Source organism: Gallinula chloropus, assembly GCF_964237585.1.
Source record: "Gallinula chloropus genome assembly, chromosome: 14".
NCBI lineage: Eukaryota > Metazoa > Chordata > Aves > Gruiformes > Rallidae > Gallinula > Gallinula chloropus.
The window spans coordinates 9722418-9745242 of NC_140099.1; the positions used below are offsets into that span (position 1 = coordinate 9722418).

The 22825-nt window shown below is 40.2% G+C and overlaps 1 protein-coding gene across 1 annotated transcript in view; it reads left to right on the forward strand.

The window, feature by feature from the left end:
* The window catches only part of BEGAIN (brain enriched guanylate kinase associated), a gene marked incomplete at its 3' end in the record, with an annotated part of 129295 nt that overhangs the window by 25150 nt on the left and 81320 nt on the right, over positions 1-22825 (forward strand). The window contains exon 2 of the mRNA XM_084270481.1: positions 11876-11904. Within this exon, the coding sequence (XP_084126607.1) occupies positions 11876-11904 (29 nt within the window). The remainder of the gene's footprint in view (positions 1-11875; positions 11905-22825) is intronic.

The following is a 22825-nucleotide window of genomic DNA, read 5'->3' on the forward strand; positions in this document are numbered from 1 at the left end:
GACCTTCCAGCTTACAGCTCCAGCAACAACAAATGTGTTTGCTTCCCAGGCACCTAAACATCTCAGGATACACACAGTAACAGTTGTGGAGGTTGTGCCACATTGACTGCATTTCCTAATTTTAACCGAATTGAAGGAAATATCCCAAATCTTCTAAATCAGAGTGGGTGTGTTAGTGTCTGAGAGGGCTCACGAAGAATCTCAGAAATCGCTGGGGGCTATAATTTGGTATCTTTAAAATTCTGTATTCTTTATGGCCCAGGAGCTATGCTAAGCACAAGAGCACACTGCTTTCAGTGAAATAACACTTGTGATCAGAACTGCATATGGGTGTTTTGCTTTGCTGGGCCATTGCCTTTAGTACTATTTAAATGGGTATACCCTAAAAAGATACTTACCTATGAGGAATGTTTTCTCATTCATGGCTTTTCAGTTGCTCAGTGTGATGTCACAATATTAAACCCCAATCTGTTGCCCACTGGAGTCAGCCTCTTCATGGATTTTGAGTCTGTTTAACTGCAAACGCCCTCGTTTCTTACCATGCACCAGGATAGGATAATGTTCTGATTCAATCCTTCACTGTCCTCATCTAGCACCACAGCTAAACTCTTTTCTCCTTCATGTAGCAGTAAGGGTATATGGAAGAAGGTGCCCGTGGGGACATAAGTGGCAGGGGAGAGGGAAAAAGGGCAAAATCCTAGCTGAAGTCAAAGCGTGGGGGACTGTCATTCCTTTCAGGAAAACTACAGATTCCCCCAGAGTCTTCTGATAACCTTCTACTCATTCTGTAATGATTCAAACGTGGCTTGTAATTATATTTAAGCACTTTATAATTTCAATCCAAAACCTGACAGTTCCATGCAATTATATGTCCTGGATGTGGTATTTGTCCCCCACTATGGTAAGATTATATAGTAATAGTAACAACGAACATGGCTGAATCATTGACAAATTCAACCTTAGCTATCTTCTCTTGCTTGCCTTGACAACTAGACTATTGAATTCCAACAGGATGAAAATCTAAAAATAGCACTGCGTGAAGAAAGACTGCAAGCAAAGCCACTAGATAATACGGGCTCAATGCTCCTGTGAAATGTGACACGTGCAAAAGCCAGATGTAATTTTAACAATACAGCTTCCTTTTCAACAAAGGAATCTCCAGAGTCTGATTTAATGTCTCCACAGTAAAGCCTAACAATTCCACGTTTTGTGTAGGAGTAAGAACAGACTTCTTTAAACTCGCAGAAAAGAACCCCTGAGAAGAATGCTAATGCACAGTGCGGTGAATATAAAAAGAAAAGACCTCTTACGACCCCATAGCAATTAAGACGCCATCCAAGTCCAGTGTAGAAGTCACCTTATGCTTAAAATTATTACAATGACACAACTGGACTCAGGAACGCTGACAGAGACCTGTAACATTGTGACTTTTCAGAAAGCAAAATCACTGCAGCTTAGGAAATGTTTTACCTTATTTACTAGATAATATTCGAGTGGGAATTTGGCTGGCTCTCATGCAGGAGTGCAGAGAGCTGCCAACAAAGGGAGCTTTTCTTACTTTCATACCCTTCCTAAAAAGAGGTGAAGGAGGAGGTAGACTAAGTAGTTATCAAATCAGTTGAAGACTTAGGAGAGTGAGAGGCAAGTCTCTTCTACCCTTTAACACCACAGTCTGACCTTGGGACTCCCTTAAGGAACTCAAGCTCTCTGTAAAACAGATGCCTCTCTAAGCCCTATGTTATCTCACAGATTAATTTGGTGGTAGTTAATATTCACTGTCTTGAAGTTCTCGGTGAGTTATACATACAACTACATGTACATGCTATATAGATATATATTATGAATATATAATAGTGCTTCATCACCTCTTGATCTCTAGGTAGATAGCTGAAGATGCTTTATAGCTTCAACAGCAAAGGACTGAAAGAAGTGACTTTCAAAGCCTGCTTAACAGATGCAGATTTTGTATGTACCCTAACACAATCAAGGGTTTAAATGTTCAGAGAAGGTTTTGCACTGGTAAAAAGAAAACCACCATCAACCAACAGCACTTCTAGGAATATGATCTTCTTTCCTCCCTGTACTTAGATTTTCCTAGCAGATAAGCCAAAGTGGTGACTAGAACCAGTTCCTTTGATTCAAGTAACATCCTCATTCCCTTCTAGTTGGCTGTGGGTTTGGGGAGATTTTTTCTTTTTTAATCCATAATATTAGGAAGATCCTATTTCTTTGGTGAAGAGAGAGACTGGTTTGAAGGAGGAAAATCAAAGATCTCCTTAATAGTATTCTCTGGCCTCATTCTTTATTGCTTAAGTAAAGTTCTTTTAAACAATTACAGGCAAAAATCCAAATGATTTATCATAGGCCATGGATTTTTATTCACTGATATAGCCATTGTTCCAGAAATAGATATAGCCCCACTAGTATGAATTTGAAGCACCACACATGTTGGTTGGAAAAAGGATAAAAAATAAAGTGAATCAATAAACAGATATTGTTTTCCACCAGTGCTGTGTGACAGGAGAAGTGAAAGCTTTGAAGTCTGGCTTTCTTTTCAAGGAAATATCTGTGACATTGTCTGAGTATATCGCTGCACCTTGTTTATTTTACTCTTCCTTGTCCACAGACAAGTTCATAAGTGACAAAAGGCATGAACAAAAATGTCCTATTTTTAGGAGACTCGCTCAACTCCCCAGTGCATGGGTCCCAGGGAAGCAATGGTGCCTTAGGAACTGACTCATCTTGAAGGCAGTAAAGCACAGAGCAAATTCCATTTGTTGGAAGAAATGTTTGTGCTGGTTTATGTTGTCCTTTTAATGGGGGGGAGCAGTCATAGTTGGAAGAGTCAGAAAGGATCATGAAAGATGTCTAGTCTGTCCTTCTGCCTCAAGACAAGAAAGATGTATGTAAATCCTTCAAAACTTTAAGGAACATAACAGATGTTATGGGTAATGTCCTCGGTACATAACTATCTCTGTGATTAAAACAATATTTTCTTTAAGTTGTTTATCTTCACTGTGAGCCCATTATTTCCTATTCAATCCCTACTGAACATGGATCCTGCTTTTTACAGCCACCTTTTCCCTGCTTGAAAACAACTATCTTTACTTATTTCATTATTGTTTTTTCTATGAAGAGTTTTCTAGCTGTCTTACCATTCTGGTTGCCTTCCTCTGAATTCTTCCTTTAGGAATGCTGAAAACAGGTTACAAAGCTCACGACAACAATAAAAAAGTAAAAGGTGAAGTTTTAATTAACAGGATCACAGTTGATTACTCCTATCACCTACATAGATGTAGATAGAGCAGAAAATACATGTTTTGCAACACAGTTCTACAAGTGTAGGATGTAGGAATTTCGCAGTTCTGCTCCTCCTCTCATCTCTCCCACTTCCCATTGCCAGCATTCATGAACAAAACATCTCCAGTATGTAGAGACATATGTAGAGGTAAAGATGCAAACACAGAAATATATAGAATCAGCTATGTTAGAACTCATATTCCAGCCTGGGTCACAATGAACCAAGTTTTGGTCCCATTCAGTACACAGGTGTCCTTAATACATCAGGACCAAGTGCATCAGGATATTGCAGTTACTCCTGGCTGTCTCAGATATCACTTTATATTAGCTATTGACAAACAAGAGTTTTTTTAATGGCAGCTGCTGTGGCTAAATACTTCATTGTGATGCCTCTAATTACAGAGACCAAAGTCTGTAATATAGACCCCCACATAAGTATACCGGCAATGTACAGTCAGTAGTGCCATGTATAAGTTTGGGAGACACAGACTCCAGTTAATCAATTAGATTGCATTTTCCTCTGGCTCCTCAGTCTCTGCTCACTTACAATATTTACAGTTATACTGTAGCTGGTGGGGTCACACCGGAGTCAAGCTAGCTCAAAGTGAAGTGTACAGAGGGTCAGTTGGACAAGCAGTGTGGCTTCACCTCACTTATTTTAACCTTTTGTAATTCAATGGTATCATATTAGGTTGAACAACTGTAAAGAAAACACATTTCATCAATCCATTCTCACAAGACAAAAGTTCTGCTATGTCTCTGCATCATAAAGAAAACAAAAATACTGCACATATCTCTCTATTTTAGCTGGTTGGGTTGTCTCAGAAAGGTTTTTCTCTTCATATGAGAAGTTTCTACAACTCCTAGCACCATGGACCTTCACCTCTGCTGGTGCCTACAAGAACTATTTTAACACAAATAAGCACTTTAATCACACTAATTACATGCACAGGTTCAAATTGTCTGATTCAGAGAAAGCATGCTGAATTCAAGTGGATTCTGAATGGACATTTTATGGCAGGAAATCTCCTGGTTTCAATAGGTTTTGTTCAGGTTTCACTGGATGGTTTGCCAAGCGACATAAGAGAAGAGGTGTAGGTTCTTTTGGGACTGTTTTTTGAGAGGGAATATGGCATTTCATGCTAGCTGAGAGCACTGGGTATGACAGAAATCAGCTTGACTCACCGAAACAGCCATTTAAGAGCAGACCCTCCAGTGGTATAAATCAGCAAGGCTTGACTTCACTGGAGCTCTGCTAATTTACCCCTGTTGGGAATCTGGCTCTGAGACTTTAGACAGTGAAAATTAAACTAAGGAAGCAAAACAAAGATCCTAAAATATTAGGAAATGTAACAGCTTGAGAATGCTATGTTTTCCCAAGCATGTGAAAGAGAACCCTGTAGATTACAGTTTCAATTCAATTTGTGGTTACTTGATACATGTTCATGCATGCAGTATGTGCCACAGAGGACTTAAAGGCCTGTTGTAAGAAAAATGCCAGAGATTTCTTTTTATCTTATTTATGTTGTGGTTATTCCCCAATATTTTCCAGTCAAATTTCAGTAAGTTTGGACCTTGCTAAGCATTTTTAAAAGACTACTGCTGAAAAGGTCTTCAACCATATAGGCAGAAAAAAGGAGAAAAGGAAGTCCTAGTGTATGCTGAAGGTCAGACAGAAGTTTGAGATAACTTAGATGTGGTCCAGTTATTAAAGGGATACTTTGCCTCATCTCTCAGTAAGAAAGATTGTGAACATAGGAATATACAATTAGGATATTTGATTAAGAATGAGGAAAGTTTAGCAGAAACAACCAGAATTAAGGCAGGATCTAACTGAGCCTTCACCCTGATAGTAATCCCCAGCCCACAATCCTGATCGACTGACACTTGAAGTGGCAAACTCAGAAGCAAAGCTTTTCAATGCATACATTGTTTCAAAAGTTATATTCTAAATGGTAAATAGAAAATGTAACATGGAGCAAAGGCTTCATGGCCAAGCAAGCTGAGCAATCAAGGGTGCAGAGAAGTGGCATAATGTACAAAAGTTTTAGCAAAAGTAACTTTTTGTTAAGAGAACCAATTTCATACTCAAGGAACGTGTCCTGATCTGTCTGGATTTGCACGAAGCAGTTCATAAAGTCCTCAGATGGAAGTTACTGTCTAAAACTGATATAATGGAAAGTAATTCAAGATTATTAACATGAAAGAAAATTGTATTTTTTTTTTAAAGTACCATGTTAAAAAAAAGGAAGTCTTTTGGGTTGGGAAGAGTTTATTGGAACTTTGGAAGAGGTTTTTAGACTCATCTTGTTACAAATACTTTTTATTGAGTTTAAGTCAATAAAAAGGTTTGTCTTAATGATAAAGGCATTTCAAGGTATTGACAGCAATTAGAAAGCTCATATATGAGCTGTGTTATTTATAAGCAGAATAGTGGAAACAGGATGAAATTTAACAAAAAGCCATCCACATAGAGATCTCATGTTGTGCCCCTTGTCTTTTGGAGGCAATGAAGAAACAGACATCTAGGTGTACTGTTAGACCCTACAACAGCTATGAGCCTCCAATGTAATGGGACCACAGTGCCTAAAATGATGCAGATGTATTTTCTTCAGGGTCACTGAAGCATTCATATTACTATACAAGGTACTGCCAAGGGCTTTTGTGCATGATGTACAGCTCTGGTCACACATTTTCAAATCAGATTTAAGTTAATTTGGAATAGATCCAAAGAAGAAATACTGAAATGATTGAGGGAAAGGAGTATAATCTTCCGAGAGCAGTCAAAGAATCATATCTTGCTTTCCCTCTCAAATAAGGCATCTCTTCATAAATGCATATGGGAATTTAAAGCTAGGGTGGGAGCAATAAGCTTGAAACATAAAATTTGTATGATCAAATAGAGATAAACTGGTCATAGAAAATTTAACATGGTTACAGTCACCCTCAAATTTCAATCAGTTCAGTAGTATTTGGGAAAAAAAAAATCTAACTCTTTCAAGATGGAGCCCAGCAGCATTATGGACAGTGCATGACAGTAGAGGACCGTTTTGGAGATGCATATTCAGTTGTGATGTGAAAATTTTGGGTATTGAACTTGGTCATGTTCTCTAAGAATTAAAAAGGCAATTTTTCTATTTCTTTACTAACTTGGGTCCATTTGTGCTGTATCTCTGCATATACAGTTAATTCCAAACATCTGAGCTTCTATTTATCGCCTAATTTTGCTGAGGAGAACTTCTTCTTTCAACCTAAGAAGTGTCAGAAGTTGATCCCAGATAGGGAGGGAATGCTGGGAAGGTGCAGATGTTATGAGATTTGGTATGTCTTACTCATGGTTATGTATGTCTGAACAGGTTAACAGGTGCTTTTCCTCAGGTAAGACATGCAAAAACCCGACAACACTTCCATTCTTTCTAGCTAGTGTAATGTTCCTCTTTCCAGGGGAAAATGTCCAGTGGCCCCAAGAAGTTCTCTTCTGCCTTCTTCACTCAGTGTTAAGCCTCTTCACCTTTTATATATTAACTATGTTCAATTGGTATGGGAACAGTGAAGGTGTTTCATGGCCCATGGTGTCAAGACATGCTTGGAGGAAGTGCTTTTTGAACAAAATACAGTGGCAACCATGGAGAACTGGACTCAACTATCTTTGTATCTCCGTGAGAACTTCAGGCAGGTTTTTTAAAGAGATCCTTCTTTCATAAACATGTTAGATATATTCAATACATGAAGTCAAATCAAACGCAGCCAGACACTTCTTCCAGCTCTATTAATGTTTCTAGAGATTAAATTTTAGTCTTCTTCAGACATCACTTGAGTGGTACTTCGAAGGCTATACAAAGAAATCTCTTGAAGTTGATTAAGAGTATAATTTAAGATTGATCCTATCAAATTATATAGTCTGCAATTTTTTTACATTTTTTAACTTTTGAACCCTATAGGGAAGAAAAAGGAAAATGACCATAGTGGTTCCTATCAAGAAAACTTTAGTACAACTGTGAGCACAAAAGAAATGTTGAAATGAAATAGTTGTGATTGAAAACATGTGGCAGTTTACAAATGTGCCAGAAGTCCAGACAACTTTAGTTGTGAGTGAATTCTCATTTACAGCTTTCCTCACCACACAGACATAAAAGTGACTCCCACAATACTAAACAAGTTTGAGTAATAACAGTCAGACTAAATGAGTGGCAGCAACTTCCTGCTACTGCTCCCATGCATTTGGTAACCTCTAGCCAACATGTCAATCCAAAGTCCACTGAACTCAGTGGGAAAACTGGTGAGTGCTGAGCCAGGCTCTAGGTCCCATCTCTCCCTCTAAAATTAAGCCTCTCTTTCCAAGTAAACAAAAAAATATTAAGGCTAGGGGTGTGGGGGTAGCAAAGGTGTCACCTCTAGGGTATTCCTCTTTTTTTAATACACATGTATTGGGAAGAAGGAGAAGGATGAAAACTGACCTCTTGATTATAGGGAAAGGAATTTTTACTAGACATCTGTAAGATCTAAAATCTCATGATTGTTTATTGTTCAGAAAGTGATAATACAGTAAGGGAAATAAAACATAAACACAGTATTTTACAAACGCAGTTATCATGTGAATTGAATAGAATGATAGACAGACTAGCAGCGTAACTTTTAATTTTATTTTAAAAGGTTTTGGTTCAATAATCAACAGTACAGACACAGATCATATAACAAAAAAACCTGAAGATTTGGATCACAATATTAAGTTTTATGTATTTCAGTGACTAAGAATGTTCTGCCGTTGTCTTGAGGTTGTTTGACTCATTAATCAAACATGTGGAGATAAAAAATTAGGGGATCGCAGTATTTTTCATTTGCCCTGCTGACTTGAAAACAACTCAGAGGTTGTCATGCTGTCTGAAACACAGTAACTGTATTCTAAAGGGGGAAAATGCCACAGTAAAATTTCTGGGGTTTCCATTAACAGCATCCTTGCTTTCATTGAAGCCAGAGAATTACTTTGTTCTCAAAGAATATCAAAGTTGCAATGTAGAATAAGTCAGGGTAGGGGAGAAGGGGGCATGGAGAGGAGGTGGATGATTTCAAGAAAATCCCAATTGATTTGCTTTTTGAACACCTGCTCCAAAGCAGACTTATAAATGTTCAGCACTTCCAGAAAAGGGGAGTCTTGACAGTTGCTCTGTGTTTTAAACTTGCTTTCTTCAAATACTTTGAAACAAGTCAAGTTTCCACCAGTACTCTCAGGCATTGCCTGAAAGTGCTTACAGGCAAAGTTGCCACACCGAGTGCTTCTGTAAAAAGGAAAATCTTCCAACCAGTCGCAGTATTTTAAGTAGAAGACTATACATGGAAATGTAGGGTACTGAGTTTCTGAGGACAACCGTTTTATTAAAAGCAAAAATTGATATTTTTAGGCTGATTAATTAAATTCTTCAGTAACACTGCATTGATATTGCTTAAAAAACCCCTAGGTGTTTAAATCACATGTGATATTTTTATAATTAAAGGTAATTACTTATCTTAATTAGAAATATTCTATTAAAACCCCCCCAAAAAAATCACACAGCTTCAATCACACTGCTCAGTTCAGGCATCAAGAAGCACTTGAAATGAAGCAATCCACTACCAAGCAGCAACTTATGAATGACATACAGTAAAGGACAGTCTTATACCAACATTTACTTCAGTCTTTCTGTTTGAAATAGGTCTCACAAGACTTTCAGGACAAGAGTGGTCCTAAAAATGACTAATTCAGAGTTATTTAGAATATATTTTAAAATCAATTCAGTATGATATTTCAGAAAGAAGCCTTCACAGAGAGTAGTGGAATGATGATGTAACCTTTAAACTTTCACAGGCTATATCAATGACAGGGATCTGGCTAGGAAAGAGCAATTTTGCCTTAAAAAAAAAAAAAAAAAGGAAAGAAAAGTCACCTTGTGAAAACAGAGCTGGTTCATTGGTTGCAAAAAATGATGAAAAAAAAAAAGGACTTTACTAGGGAACACAATTATAAAAAAAAAATAAACTGCTTAGGATGATGCTACAGATGCTCCTGCCTTTGTTTTCACGATCTCAAGTTCTAATATGTTCATTTGACTCTCTATACCAAAAAGTAAGGGCATTCTCCTGAAGAAGATGCAGAATTTAGTCTTTTTATGTGCTCCTGCATATTTGCTAGAAGTGGATCTCCATCAAAAGAAGCAATGGAGCATTTCAGTGCCACAGCCCAGAAAGGGCTCTGATCTGGGTCAATGCATCTTCCTTGAGGAGGGCTGAGCTGAACCCATTGCTCCCACATCTGAGACAAGCCTTCACTTCATGACACAGGCTGTCAGGCAAAGACAGAGGAGAACATCCCTGATGGTCCAGAGGAAAATTGGCCATGGTACACAAAACAAGCAGCTTTTATTGTGAGGAAGAAACAAACAAAAGAAAAAAGTGAAGAGTTCATCTGGAAGTAATTGCAGCTTGGTTTGGTTTTCTGGTTTGTTTTGGTGTCAGGCATTTGCTGTGCTTTTTTCCTCACTAATTTCCTGTCGGGATTGGCAGCCAATGACTCACCTACATTCACAGATGAGTGTAGCCAGAAAGCCAGCCTACAGCTCCTCTTCTCCATCCTGTGCTTTAATCACACAAACCAACCCCCACCCCGAGCCCATGAGTACAGCAATATTCACAGCACCAGGCAAAAGCAAGGCCAGGCAGCTTCTCCTCGTGTCTGTAAATACTGCTGTAACAGCCGGACTGAAACCAGGTATTATAAATACTCTGTCTTCATGGGTGACTCTCACAGTTCAAGGCAAAGCAATAGTGAGCAGCCCTGGAGAAAACTAGGTCCAGTCTCCCCAGAATGACAGGAACATGATGATTAGGGCAATTTTGAGAGCTCACCTCCAGAAAACTAACCTGACAAGCCCATGGGGCTGCCAGTAGCTTTCCAAGCCCAGAGAGAAAGTCCCTGTGGTTCCTTGGTCAGCAGTTTAAACTATTTCCTGCACAGTACAGTATATGCATGGATTCAATGAACAGATACAAATTAAAGAAAGCAATTATGGGTCCCAAGGTTGGATTTTCAATCTCAAATCTGTGATTTGTCATGGGCAGCCCTCTGTTCCCAACAGACACGCAGGGACCAAGTAGAAATGTGTATTACAGCCGTTATTGGGAAGCTGAGGAGGGCTCTTCCAGCAGCTGGCTTCTTGCATTCCAAGTTATGGTGAATGCTGAAATCCTCAATGTATGTCATCAGAAATTATCATTCAACCACTAGCCTGACAGACAACTTATCTAATAGGTGAAACAAAAGTAAATGAGGAGAAGGGAAAATGAGTGACCCAATGAAGAACCAACAATTTCTCATTTGGGATGTTATATTCAGCAGTTTGACAAATTTCCTGTTGGATAACTGATTATATTTACATTTCCCTATTTTTAATCTTTAATTTATTTTATACTCAAATATGATTGTTAGCCATTAATCAATAAGGGTTTAAGTGTTCATGATTAACGAGCAATGCCTTCGGTCTAAATAAGAGATTCTGTGACACTGGGATTTATCTGGCTCTAGAGACTGCTGGATTGCTCCGAGTGCTCATTCCTTAGTTACAATAAAGCGGGGCCAAGAGGATTGATGAGACTCTGTGCCAGTGGTGTGATAAAATGGAAGCAGCTATTAAGGATTTGCATGAGATAATGATGGCAAAGAAACCAAAGGGTTAACGAGACTATGCTTTTGATACAAGTAACGTCAGAGAGATTAATGAGTCTCCAGGCTACAGATAAGTAGGGGTTTACAGCATCTATACAGTAAAAAGAAACTAGACAGATTAATGAAATGACCACCTCTGGCTCTGCCGGGATGTAAAGATTCAGGGCTATAGGAGTGCCGAGCCGCTGCCAAAGGGTTAACGGGAGCCCGGCTGCAGCGGCAGGCTGAGGGACCCGAGGAGTTACCGGAGTTGTAAACCACAGCCCGGGTAAGTAGCAGTGAAAGGGTTAACGAAAAGCTTCCATGTATTGAGATGCTAATTGTCGAGATAGTGTATTACTTGAGGAAAGTAATTTGATTACTCGAAACTCCCACTAAGGAGGCAAGCTCGTGTCCCTTCCATCTGTCGGTCTCTGTGAAAGATGATGAATTGAACTCAAAATTCACGTGTGATGAAGTCACTGTCATTCCCCAGCCAGTAGAGCACTGCTGCCATGCCCGCCGTGCAGAGGGTAGCACCGCATTTCAACTTTTCCTCTGAAGCCCAGGAGGCACACTAACCTGTTACTTGCTGCTGCTGGCTTTTTCCTTTTTTTTTTCCCTGCTTTTTTTTTTTTCCCTCCCCATTTTCTGCCTCAGCGCTACAACTGAGTCATTCTGTTGCCCATGGCTCGTGGGTATACAGTGCTCCTGCAGCGTGCTGCATTATTCCCCAGTTCATCTGTCAATGTTATTTTCAGCTAATGCAGATGTGGGGCTTGCTTACCGTCGCTTTGTAGACACTTGTCGAAAACCATTTGGAAAGCCTTAACTATGCATAAATCTACAGAGTGAATGTTTTCTTTCATTCACTTGCTCCTATTATTTGATTTCTTGTAGGCCTCTGCAGCAGAGATGGAGAAAATAAGGTAAGTGAGACAGTTTATTTACATCTCATTATAGAGGAGAAATGTTCTGTTGCACAATGGACGATACAGGCTCTTGGAAAATATTTTGCTTGATACGATCAGTGTAAAATACTGGATTGCATGATGATGCAAGGGAAGCTGTGTTTTAGAGACAAAAGAAAAGGAATGTGGTTATTCTAGTAAATTTGTTTTGCAGGGATGTCAAATCAGAAAGGATGTTTTACACGCAAACATGTTTTATTGCCAGATGCAGAGGATATTTGATTATATAAATGTTGTAGTCACTTATCCATTTACTGCAAGAGCCTGTCGTTCCATTTAATGAGGAAAGTGGATCAATAATTCATGAAAAAGCTGAAGAAAATTTAGGCTTGACTTCAAAGCATCTAATTACTGTGGTTTGTTTCAATATAATGCTGTAACATCGGTGTTCGATTTTTGTTTTATATTGTATACCAGCCAGATAAATCTCGTCTCCTCTGTGTTTAAAATGTTGTCATACTGTACCAGTTTCTCAGCACATCTCTGCTTTAAGCAAAAGGAGATGGCTTTTATAAAACATAAGTTTTCCATCTCATGTCCGAGTGCAAGTCTGCTTTGGGGGATATTGCTTCTGTGTATGTTGTTAAGAAAGAAAAAGAAAGAAGAAAGCATTCTATCCCTTTTTTAAAAAAATTAATTAAAAATCAAATCCTGTCTATTACTGAAATCCCCAGGTCTTATCAAAGTGATAGGTAAATGCTGAACTTTTTACTACTTTTTAAATATTTTATGGAGCTTATTTTAATAACTTAGCACTCTGGCTATGCTCTCATTTGGTTTCATTGGACAAGCCCAAATTCCTTCTCCGAACCTGGTGACTCAGTTGGTTAGTGAAAACTATTGTCCAAGCAAAACTTTGCAGATTCCTTGAGTTTGGAATGGCTAGCCTGAGCTATTAGAAATGCAGAAAAGTTCTAAAATTTTGAAAATAACTGGGGAAGAAGTGACAAATGTGAAAGAACAGGTATTTCACCTAGTGTTTAATGAATTCTGGGCTGGAAACAAAATCCTGGTTTTCATTTGAGAGGAAGGACATTAAGTCATATAGCGAACTTAATGCATGTCCAAAAGTTTCTAATATGATTTATTTGTAAAGAGCTTCAATTGTACATTTTTTTGTACTGTCTAATGACAATGAAAGTAACTTCTTAGGGGGGAAAAAAAACTCTGAAAGGTTTTGCACATATATAAGCACTGTAATGTTAAAGCTGTGAGTTTTTCCTGAGTAATGACTGAGAAAGCACCTCAGTATGTGGTCCTGACAAATTCCAAAGAAGATCACCTAGGGTATATGCACACTCATATCATGACTAGCTGTGTTAGAAGATGCAAGCAAATATATATTTACACGTTCACTTGATAAGCACGTGTGCACAAACGCAATACAGTACTTGTAATACTTAACTGAGCATGCCTTGGCCTCTGATTTTAGTAGACAGGCTCTTGCCACATTTTCAGTAACAGGCTGCAGAGCCCAGGAGAATGAGCACAGGAATGTATTGAAAAGGAATTCGCTGTGACAGGAGTAAATAACCATAAAGCTCCATTTTCCTAGCACCCTGGTTTTGCAGCTGTCAGGCACGCAGCGGTCCTTACCTCAGTACTATGCAGATGGAAAAGCCTGTACTGCCCTGCTGAAGGAAGTGGGAGTTCAGCTATGATCCTCCAGAGAGAGAAGGGTCAGGCTGTGTCAGGGGTTTGTTAATGAAGTTTTCTGTTTACAGTTCCTGTGTGTAAGTTGCTGCTGAAGGATGTTTATCCCCATCACCAGAGCTGGTGCAAGGCCAGTGCAAGGGCTCCCTGCGCTCCCAAAAAGAGTGGCAAGCCAGGCTGGGGGATCTCTGGCAGGACCCAGCGCAGAAGCTGCGCTGCTCCATCCTGAACTTTTCCAGGCTCCCTGTCTTCAGTCATCATCTTCAGTGCAAATTGACAAAAGCCTTAGCAGTTTAAGAAAACAGTATTCAAATCTGAACTTGTGATTTTAAAAGCTCCATGAACTCACAGACCTAAGAGAATTAGATTTTTCCTAAGCCTATCCACGTCTGGCACCCAGGTAAAAAACAAATTACCTTGCCTTTTAGGCACAGTGACTTCAGGGAGGCCATCAAGAGAGGTAGCCTGAAGCCATGGGAAAGAAGAAAGAAACAAAAAAACAAGAGGGAAAAGAGCGGGAAAGAGGGTTTTTTTGGTACATGTAAACCAGTGTAACATCACAGAAAAAGTGATTGCCACATGTTGCTTGAATTTGTTCTGCCCCATCCCTTGGGTACAGCTCCTTCTCCACTCTCCTGAGGCCATACCATCCCACTTCAGCTAGATGATGTTGGCCAGAGAACTAGAGGGTGATTTTATGCTGACTGTAGAGCTGGGGTGTACAGAGGGCACAAGGCTCCAGCAAAAGAGGGAGCAGAATGGGGTCTGGAATTAGCAAAAAGGAAACAAACCAAAGCCTTGTTGGAGAAATGGGAGAAGATGAGCAAGGTGGATACACACAGGACAACCTATACAGCCAGGCTGAGAAGTGTCAGGGTTAGAGAAATCCAGGTCTACATTCCACAGTGCACTTCAACATAAGAAAGTCTTTCTAAATATGAAGCACAGGTGCAGAGCATCACACTTCTCAGAGGAGCTGCTCCACACACTGACAGTTTTTCAGAGCCCACAGGGCCAAACATCAAGGCTCTGGAAGTCTTTGGGTGAGCTTTGCCCATTATCCAGCCCCATACATCTGGAAGACTCCCAAGGACTGGGGTGGCCTGGCCCATTCAGACAGAGGGACAAACGCAAGAGCCTGCAAAATCATTCCACTGGCAACCCTGGCTTTATTCAGCCCTGAATTCACTGAGCCAGGGTAGCACAAGCAGTGGTGCAGTGAACTAATACACCTCTCAGTGTTACATTCCTTCGCTTGGAATGTAGCTGGGACGATGAAATTCATGTCACGTAATGCAGTAATAACTCCCCTTGCAGACCAAGGAGCCGCTGTGACCTGCAATGTCACATCCTGTCCTTTTCAGCAGGGGCTCGCCGTGACAGCATTACAGGTGGAAGGAGCAGTAGGAGCTAGAGGTGGGAGGTTATCAGTGTTTAGCCTGACACAGGGACGACTTCCTCTAGAAGTGGAAACATGCTATTTTGTGCTGAAATTTGGGCAACAAGAATCAGTTACTGCAATGAATTCTTCACACTGTGAACAAGTCTTAGCAGTACATAGTGTTTATAACATCTCAAGGTACCAATATATTAGGCAGGAAGTAAGGCTAACTACTAATCACAAACCTCTTGAGGATCTGCACTTATGTAGGTTGGCTGTGTATGGTTATACAGTCACTTTAAACATTAATTACTTCTGGCTACAACCTTTTAAATACAGTGTTTCAGGTCTGGTTCTTTTTCACGTCTATAAACAAGGACTGAAAACTTCAGTAAATTTCGAGTAAGCCTATACTATCTTATTTTCACTCAGCATTGTGCTTTCTTCAGCACCTATATTCAAGAGAAGCACACGTCTTCCAAGCCCGAGGCCCTGCAGATTTGTTGTGGCTGGCACACAAAATTGCGAGTACTCTGAAAACTGCTCCTTTAAGCCAGATTGAATCCATAGCATGGCTAGATGTGCAAATGACAGACCAATCCACCACAACTCCTTTAAAAACAAACCCCTGGTAGCTTTTTCTTGGCTTCTATTTAATCCCACTTGAATAAGTTATTATGTTGTAAGGTTTGGCATAAAAGACCTCCAGATATATTTTTATACACAAGTATTGACCAGATTCTCAGTGTTTCTTACACTGAAGAGCATCCTAACTCCACAGGAAATACCAGTTAAGGTGACAGATACTGTTCAATAAAAGCTTTTGCTTTTTCTAAATACACTCTTAAAATTTCATTGACAATTCAGAAACTCTGTAAATCAATATTCTTAGTTCTGAGCTTTCAAGATCTACAATAGGCTGAACTGTGAATCAAAAAGTACATAAAACAGGACACACCATCACCACTATCAACTGCCAGGCTCACATAATTAGCGGCTGTAAGGAGGCTAACTTTCTACTTTCTAGATTGGTATATTAATGTCACTTTACTAATGATCTCTGATAAAGGTGATCTACTTCTCAAGGAACTTGTGAGGCAACATCTTCATTTCACCACGGTCCTTATTTCAGAACATATGAAAGCAAAGTGGTTTGTTTTGCACACACAGCTGGTAGCAAGTCAGCAGCTCAATCCAAGTAGCTTGAATTTTCAGACTTGGACATTTCTCAAAGAATGTTTGAGTTCATCTGCGGTAAGGAAGGAATATCAGTCTCTTCAAGAGGAACATCAGAAGCACGTGCAGTCCTAGGGAAAAGCTTCTGCAGTAGTTTAGTGAAAATGTGAATACTCTCCTAAATGCCCACTAGATCATGCTGCCTGCCTTGCACTTACTATAAATACAGTCCTCTTCATATGCTAATGAACACACTGCAATTTCCTGCTATCCCCACCTTGTCCTTGTTCCTTCTTTCAGCCTGTATCTACATTAATTTTACCATAGTCACTTGAACACAAGGAGAGGATTTTTTTTTTCCAGAAAGTTCACCAACTTCACTTTACCCACAGTCTTGTCTTCACATCCACAGCTGATAAACTGAGAGCCACTGCCTTGTACAGAGTCACAATGCCACAGAACAGCAGTAAGGCTGTGGAGGCAGCAGCTCCAGGATTTGCTCAGCAGTGTCTGCAGGTTCTAGCTGATGCTGGGGCTTGTAACCCCAGTTGAGGACACAAGCAAAGAGATAGCACAGGGCAAGCTCAGAGGGGAATGCTGGGATGAAAAGGACATGAGTTTGGGGTCATTAGAGGTTATGGTAGAAAAGTTTTAATGTTTGGTCCATTTTGAAAGAAGGAGAGAAAGAAAAGGAAAAGAAAAAAAACCCAAAAAACCTGAGGAGAGCTGCCTACTTATATTCAAACAGGTAAAGCAGGTTTTAATTTTTCTCTGCTTTGCGTGGTGGTTTCATCACCCAGGCTATCATAGCAGCAGTGACAGCCCTGCAGTGCTGTTTTCATAGAATCACAGAATGGTTTGGGTTGGAAGGGACCTCAAAAATCACCTGGTTCCATGCCTATGAGGTCTCCCTGGAGCCTTCTCCAGGCTGAACAAGTCCATGTCTTTCAGTATGTCTTCATACAAGAGGTTCTCATCTTTGTGGTCCTCCACTTGACTTACTCCAACAGCTCCATGTCTTTGTTGCGTTGGGGACCCCACAGCTGGTTGCAGTACTCCAAGTGGGGTCTCACCAGAACAGAATAGAGGAGGAGAGCTGCTTCCCTTGGCCTGCTGGTCACACTATTTTTGATGAAGCGCAGGGTACAGTTGGCCTTCTGGATTGCACGCATGTATTGCTGGATCATGTTAAGCTTTACATCAATCAACACACCCAAGTTCTTCTCCTCAGGCTGCTCTCAATCCATTCTCCACTCAACTTGCAGCTGTGTTTGGGATTGCACCAACCCGTGTGCAGGACCTTGCACTTGGCCTTGTTGAACTTCGTGCAGTTCACATGGGCCCAGTTCTCTACCCTGTCTAGGTCCTTTCCAGTACATCTGACCTTTCATGCTGCCATCTAAGGCGTGGCTGCAGCACGGCTAAAACACATGTCTGTCTCCTCACACTCCCCTAAAGGTTACACTCAGCTTTAAGTTTGGTGGTTGTTCACTATAGCAGTGGGAACAAGGATGTAATCACAGCGACCCAGGAACTATAGCTGTGGAGCTAGGATGGGTTGGGGTACAGAGCCATGCTGATCTACCTATACTAACACCTCTGAGAATTTTATTAATGCTGCCAGGGGCACAATATGCTTTTGTAGTTTGTACTGAAGTCCATTGCAATTTCTACTATTATTGCTACCTGTGCTAGTCAGTCAAATCAGCACTACTTCAGCTGGAGCAGGGGGATTAGTGCTATGTTGGCCTACAACCATGTGCCCTGAGCTGCTGTCTGCTGCCTGAAAGAATGATCTAAACGGCAGCACTGTTGGTATGGAAAGAATCATGTTCAATCACCTGCTGTAACAAGTGTTGTGTTCTAATATCTTTTAGCTCTAGGTAAATCCTGAGCAGAGTAAAGGTGTCCAGCACACAAGAAACACAACAGGAACAGAGGGCAGAATAGATTTAAGTTGAATGAAACCAGGTATAGCTGTGTAAAGTGCCCCTCAGGGACAGGTGGGAGCTGAGCAAACATCTGAAGAGACCAGAGGAGTAGGTAGGAAGAGATGAGCCATGCCGTCAACCAAGAGCTGCAGTGAGTCATGGGGAAGAGGATGGACCTAGGTGATACCAAGCTTAGAAATTATGTTTTGCCTACCCCTTTCTTGCAAAGCAAAGTGCATCACTGAGCAATACTATAAAGCAATCAGAAGAAAAAAAATGGAGGGGGCATTTTGGACAAATATTTAAGGAAGAAAAAAAAAGATGTCAATCTCTTACAGTGTTTGTGATTACTTCAAGAACTTTGTAGCACAGGGAGTAGAGCTTCCAGAACAGGATGGGGTTTTTTGTTGGGTTTTTGTTGATTTTTTTTTGTCTCCCAAACATGCAATGAGTCTTGATGGTCAGAGAATTTAAAAGTGGGAAAATTGGGTGCTCTCTGCATCACGTATATTGCTTGACAGCAATCAGACTTCAGTTTATGTAAGTGCTCTGACCAAACATACCAGGGAACATGTGCTAAACAGCAGAAGCAGTGACTTACAAAGCGAACAGCGGCAGCAACTCCAGCTGTAACAAAACAATCTTAAAAGCTGAAGAGTATAAGAGGTTCCAAGCTGCAAACCTCAGATGGTTCAAGGACAGTATAGTTTGTGAACCACACTCAAGTATGCTCTGTGGTGAAATCAAGTACAATTTGAATGCTTGCTGCAGCTACACAGCAGACTGATGAAGGGAAGGAGATAACTTGTCTGCAACACTTTATTATAGGCTTTTGCATTTGGCAGCTCTGTGGCTGTTGGCATGGCTTAGGCAATTTAATTTACCAATCAATTCTTGATTTACACACAAGTGACTTTAGAATGCATTCAAATAAAAACTCTGTATCACAACATTTGATTCAATGATCTTTAAAAATCAAAAGCATCTGAAATATATCAAAACTACTAAGCTTTTGACATTAAAAAAAAAAAAAAATGAAGGGGCTGAATGTTGTAGTGATGACCGAGAGCCAGCTTAGCATGAAGTACAATGTTCTGAAAAATAGGCATTAGTGAGCAATAATCATACTTTTTGGAATTCCTGAATATGAGGGGTGTATAATTTACAGAGCACTCAAACAGGATAGCAGGATCATAAGTGCCTGTAGCTCCTTGCTGAATTTCTCTTGTGTGTGAACGTCTTACTGCTCATGTGAACTGCACAGCTCCTGTTCCCTGTTATTCAACTCTTCCAGGAGCAACATGATTCACCTCATTGAACAGTGCACAGAGTTGCTGGTCACTGCTTGTTTTCTAGTAATGTTTATGCTGGGATGAAAAGGGCCTCCATGTCACATACAGTTATACTTCCTCTTAGAGCATGGCTTTCTTCATGTGAACATTTGCAAAGCCCTGAAAAGCATTGAGAAATCTAGCTTTCATCCTGAATTTACCCAACTGAGACCATGTCAGAAAAACCATGACTGACGCTTTGTTCAAGAGAACACATACACAGCTCATGCAGCTGACTTGCATCTAGGAAGGAAATGGTATTTGAGAGGAATATTGTATTATAGAGGCAGCAAAGCAGTAGTTGACAGACTTACATGACACACTAGGACATCATGACCACACAAATAGCATTTCAGCTACTCAGAGCCAAATTTTGACCACCTCATCTTGATTTTGCCCATCTTTAAAAGAAGGAGGAGAAGGAGGAGGAGGGTGTCCTAGAAGAAAAGAGGAGCTTCGGTCTTTTTCTGAAACCCACAAAGCTCTTTAGGGAGTCCCTGCTGTGCTATAAAGACCATCATGTTCACATGAAGCTCTCATGACTCAACAGCTCTGAATTGCTGCCCTCTGTTGAACAAGACCAAGTTTTATACCCATGTCAGAGCAAAGGGCCTTTACTTCGAAGTTCCTGTACAAGTTAGATCAAACAAATGAGCTCATTTTTTGTTTCTGTTAGCTTTACCTGCCATTAAGACCAGAGGATCAGTTTAAGAAGCTGCTCTATTTTTAAGGCCTTTGAAGAGCTACACTGGAATGGCAGAAATGAATGGCAACTTTATCTTTTTCTCTGCTGTCCCCCAAGAGTTTGTTCTTGGGGGGCTTTTTGAAGAGATAACCAGTGACAACTCCTCTTTTCTTTATGTTTATGTTTAAAAACTGATAAATCTTTATGCTGCCATTTAACTCAGGGATGCTGACTTAACCAAGGCACCACGCAAATTAACATTCAGTGCTTTGCCTGTACAAAGTAGCTTACAGATAGAAAAATAAATTGTCTATATATCTGTATAATTGGTCTTACTGCCAAGAGGTCCTACAGATGTAGGTGCTTGAAATTACATTTAAGTAGCACTAAATGCATGACAAATTACTTTACATACACATATTTAAGTTTGTAACTGCTGGGTCACTTGGTCTTTGAGCTATTATTTTCTCTTGGAATCCTATCTCTATCCTGTAACAAGGAAGTAGTATTTCCAGGGAGTTAATCAGAAAGAGTACAGACCAACATGTACCAAATATATTCCAAGACTGAACACAGAGTGGTTGAAAAATAAATGTATTGCAGCTCTACCTGATATCCTTAATAACTCAGCAGGGAACTAGTAACAGAATACATTCATGGATAGAGGCACATCCTTCATGATAGGGAAAGTGCTGCTTTCTACAGGGAAATAAAATTTTTTAGACTGCATACAAACAATCTGTAGCCATGGAAAAGACTTGTTTGAATTCCAAATGAATTGTATGTTTAGTTTTGACTCTCAGCTTCTGAATAGCAATGATGCTTTTATTTATATTTACATTCTCATTTAGATTGATGAGAGACCAACAATTAAAGAGTGAAAGATCAAATGAGTCAAATACTCTGAAGGCCTGATAAAAAAAAAGAAACCCAGCAAACTAGCCCAAAGCAATACAAGCAGAGCAGTGAAATACAGAGCAGCAATGATATTTAAGTAAATTACTTGGAAAGCAATAGCATAGCTCAAGATGCAGGAAAATTCAATTGTCCTAGTCAAAAAAACAGAGATGGTTTTACAGAAGTCCAAATGGACCCCAGTCCTATGCCTTTCCAGTGCTGAACTTATTGCTAAAATGAGTGCATGACTGGCCTGACTTATTTTTGTCCAAAATCTTATTTTTTGTCCAAAGCTGGCCCTAGTATCCCCCACTCTGCCAAACTTCTCACAGCTTTGCCAACAGAGTGGCTGGCAGTGCCATGCGGCGAAGCGCCTCATTTCTCAACCCTCAGTAGCAGCATCACTCTGCCAAATCTGAGTCTCAGCAGCTCCACCTCATTTCTGACCCCTCACAAGGGTTTTTTGCTCTTTCAGGAAGAGCAAAAACTTCCTGGTTTATCCCAGTCCTTCCTATACCAATGCCACCAAGCACCAAAAGGCATGAGAGGCAAGCTTCTGAACAAATTTTTGTCCCCACTTTGAAATGTAGCCTAGGACAGCCCAGCTAATGCCAGTCTTTGCTCTGCAGCCTCTAGAGACCTGGCAAGGTTGTGGGGGCAAGGTGAGCAGGTAAAGAAGCCTGATTGAAAGTCCTGTCATTCACTTTCCTTACTTGCAGAAGGGAAAGCCTTGCCCTGCAGCTGGAACTGTTGTGGTAGGTGCCAGAGACCACTTGCTAAAATGACATTCCCAGTTGTGGAGTCTCTTGAAACCTGTTTGCATGTTTCTTTGATCCTACCTCTTCATAAGATGCTGCCAGTTTGAGTCTTGTTATCAAATATTGTGTACTAAACTCTTTCACTGCTGGAGGAACCAAGAGCAGAATGGTTCAAAGACATACACAGTCCTACATGAAGAAAGGGCCAAATTCAAGAGATTTGGCTTTACCATGGGGAAGGTTGATTAGCCCTTTGTATAACTCAAGAAGTAGATCTGGCAACAGAACATATGGGCAGGACAGGGAAAAAATGAGTCATAGAGAAGGCTGACATGAGTTTCTTTGGGCCAAATTTAGCTGACCTGTACTGTTTGGTAACAAAGCACGTTCACTCCCTTCTCAAGCTACAAGAAAAATCACAACCTAAGTGTCATGAATTTTTTTTCTGATAAATTAAAATCACATGAAATTCTAGCACTGAGCAGGTAGTCTGTTAGCAAATCTGAGTTCAGAGGAGTAAAGCTGTCTTACCTACTGCATATGATGCAAAAATTCTGGATAACAGGTAACTTCTGACAACAGGAACATTTTTTTCTCTCTACCTTGGCAAAGCTGCTGATACAGATTTTTACAGTAACTGCAGACTTCAACTTGCTTCCCTTTAACTGTGCTATGCTTTCTAATTTGACAAAGCCTCAACAGATTCAGTTACTAGAACTGACGGGTTTCACATGCTGTTTGCTTCCAGAGGGTTTTCTTTACAAACTAGGATTGAATATGATATGAATGTAGAAGAAAAAAACCTCCAAGAGATGCCCCATTAATTCCAGCACATAGTGTACTCGGAGCCTTTTAAGAAAAACAGTGTTAATCTAGCCAGTTTTGCTTAATATGCTTTGCTTTGAAGAGCACTTCTCATCTACAAGCATGTTTTTCTTTTCTTTTTTTTAGTGCTCTGTTAACCCTCCCATGGTATACTGTGGGAAACAACTCTTATTATAATCTAGGAAGGTGTAGCAAATAAATGACAACAGCTACATGTTACTTGGATTCAAGGAACGTGGAAG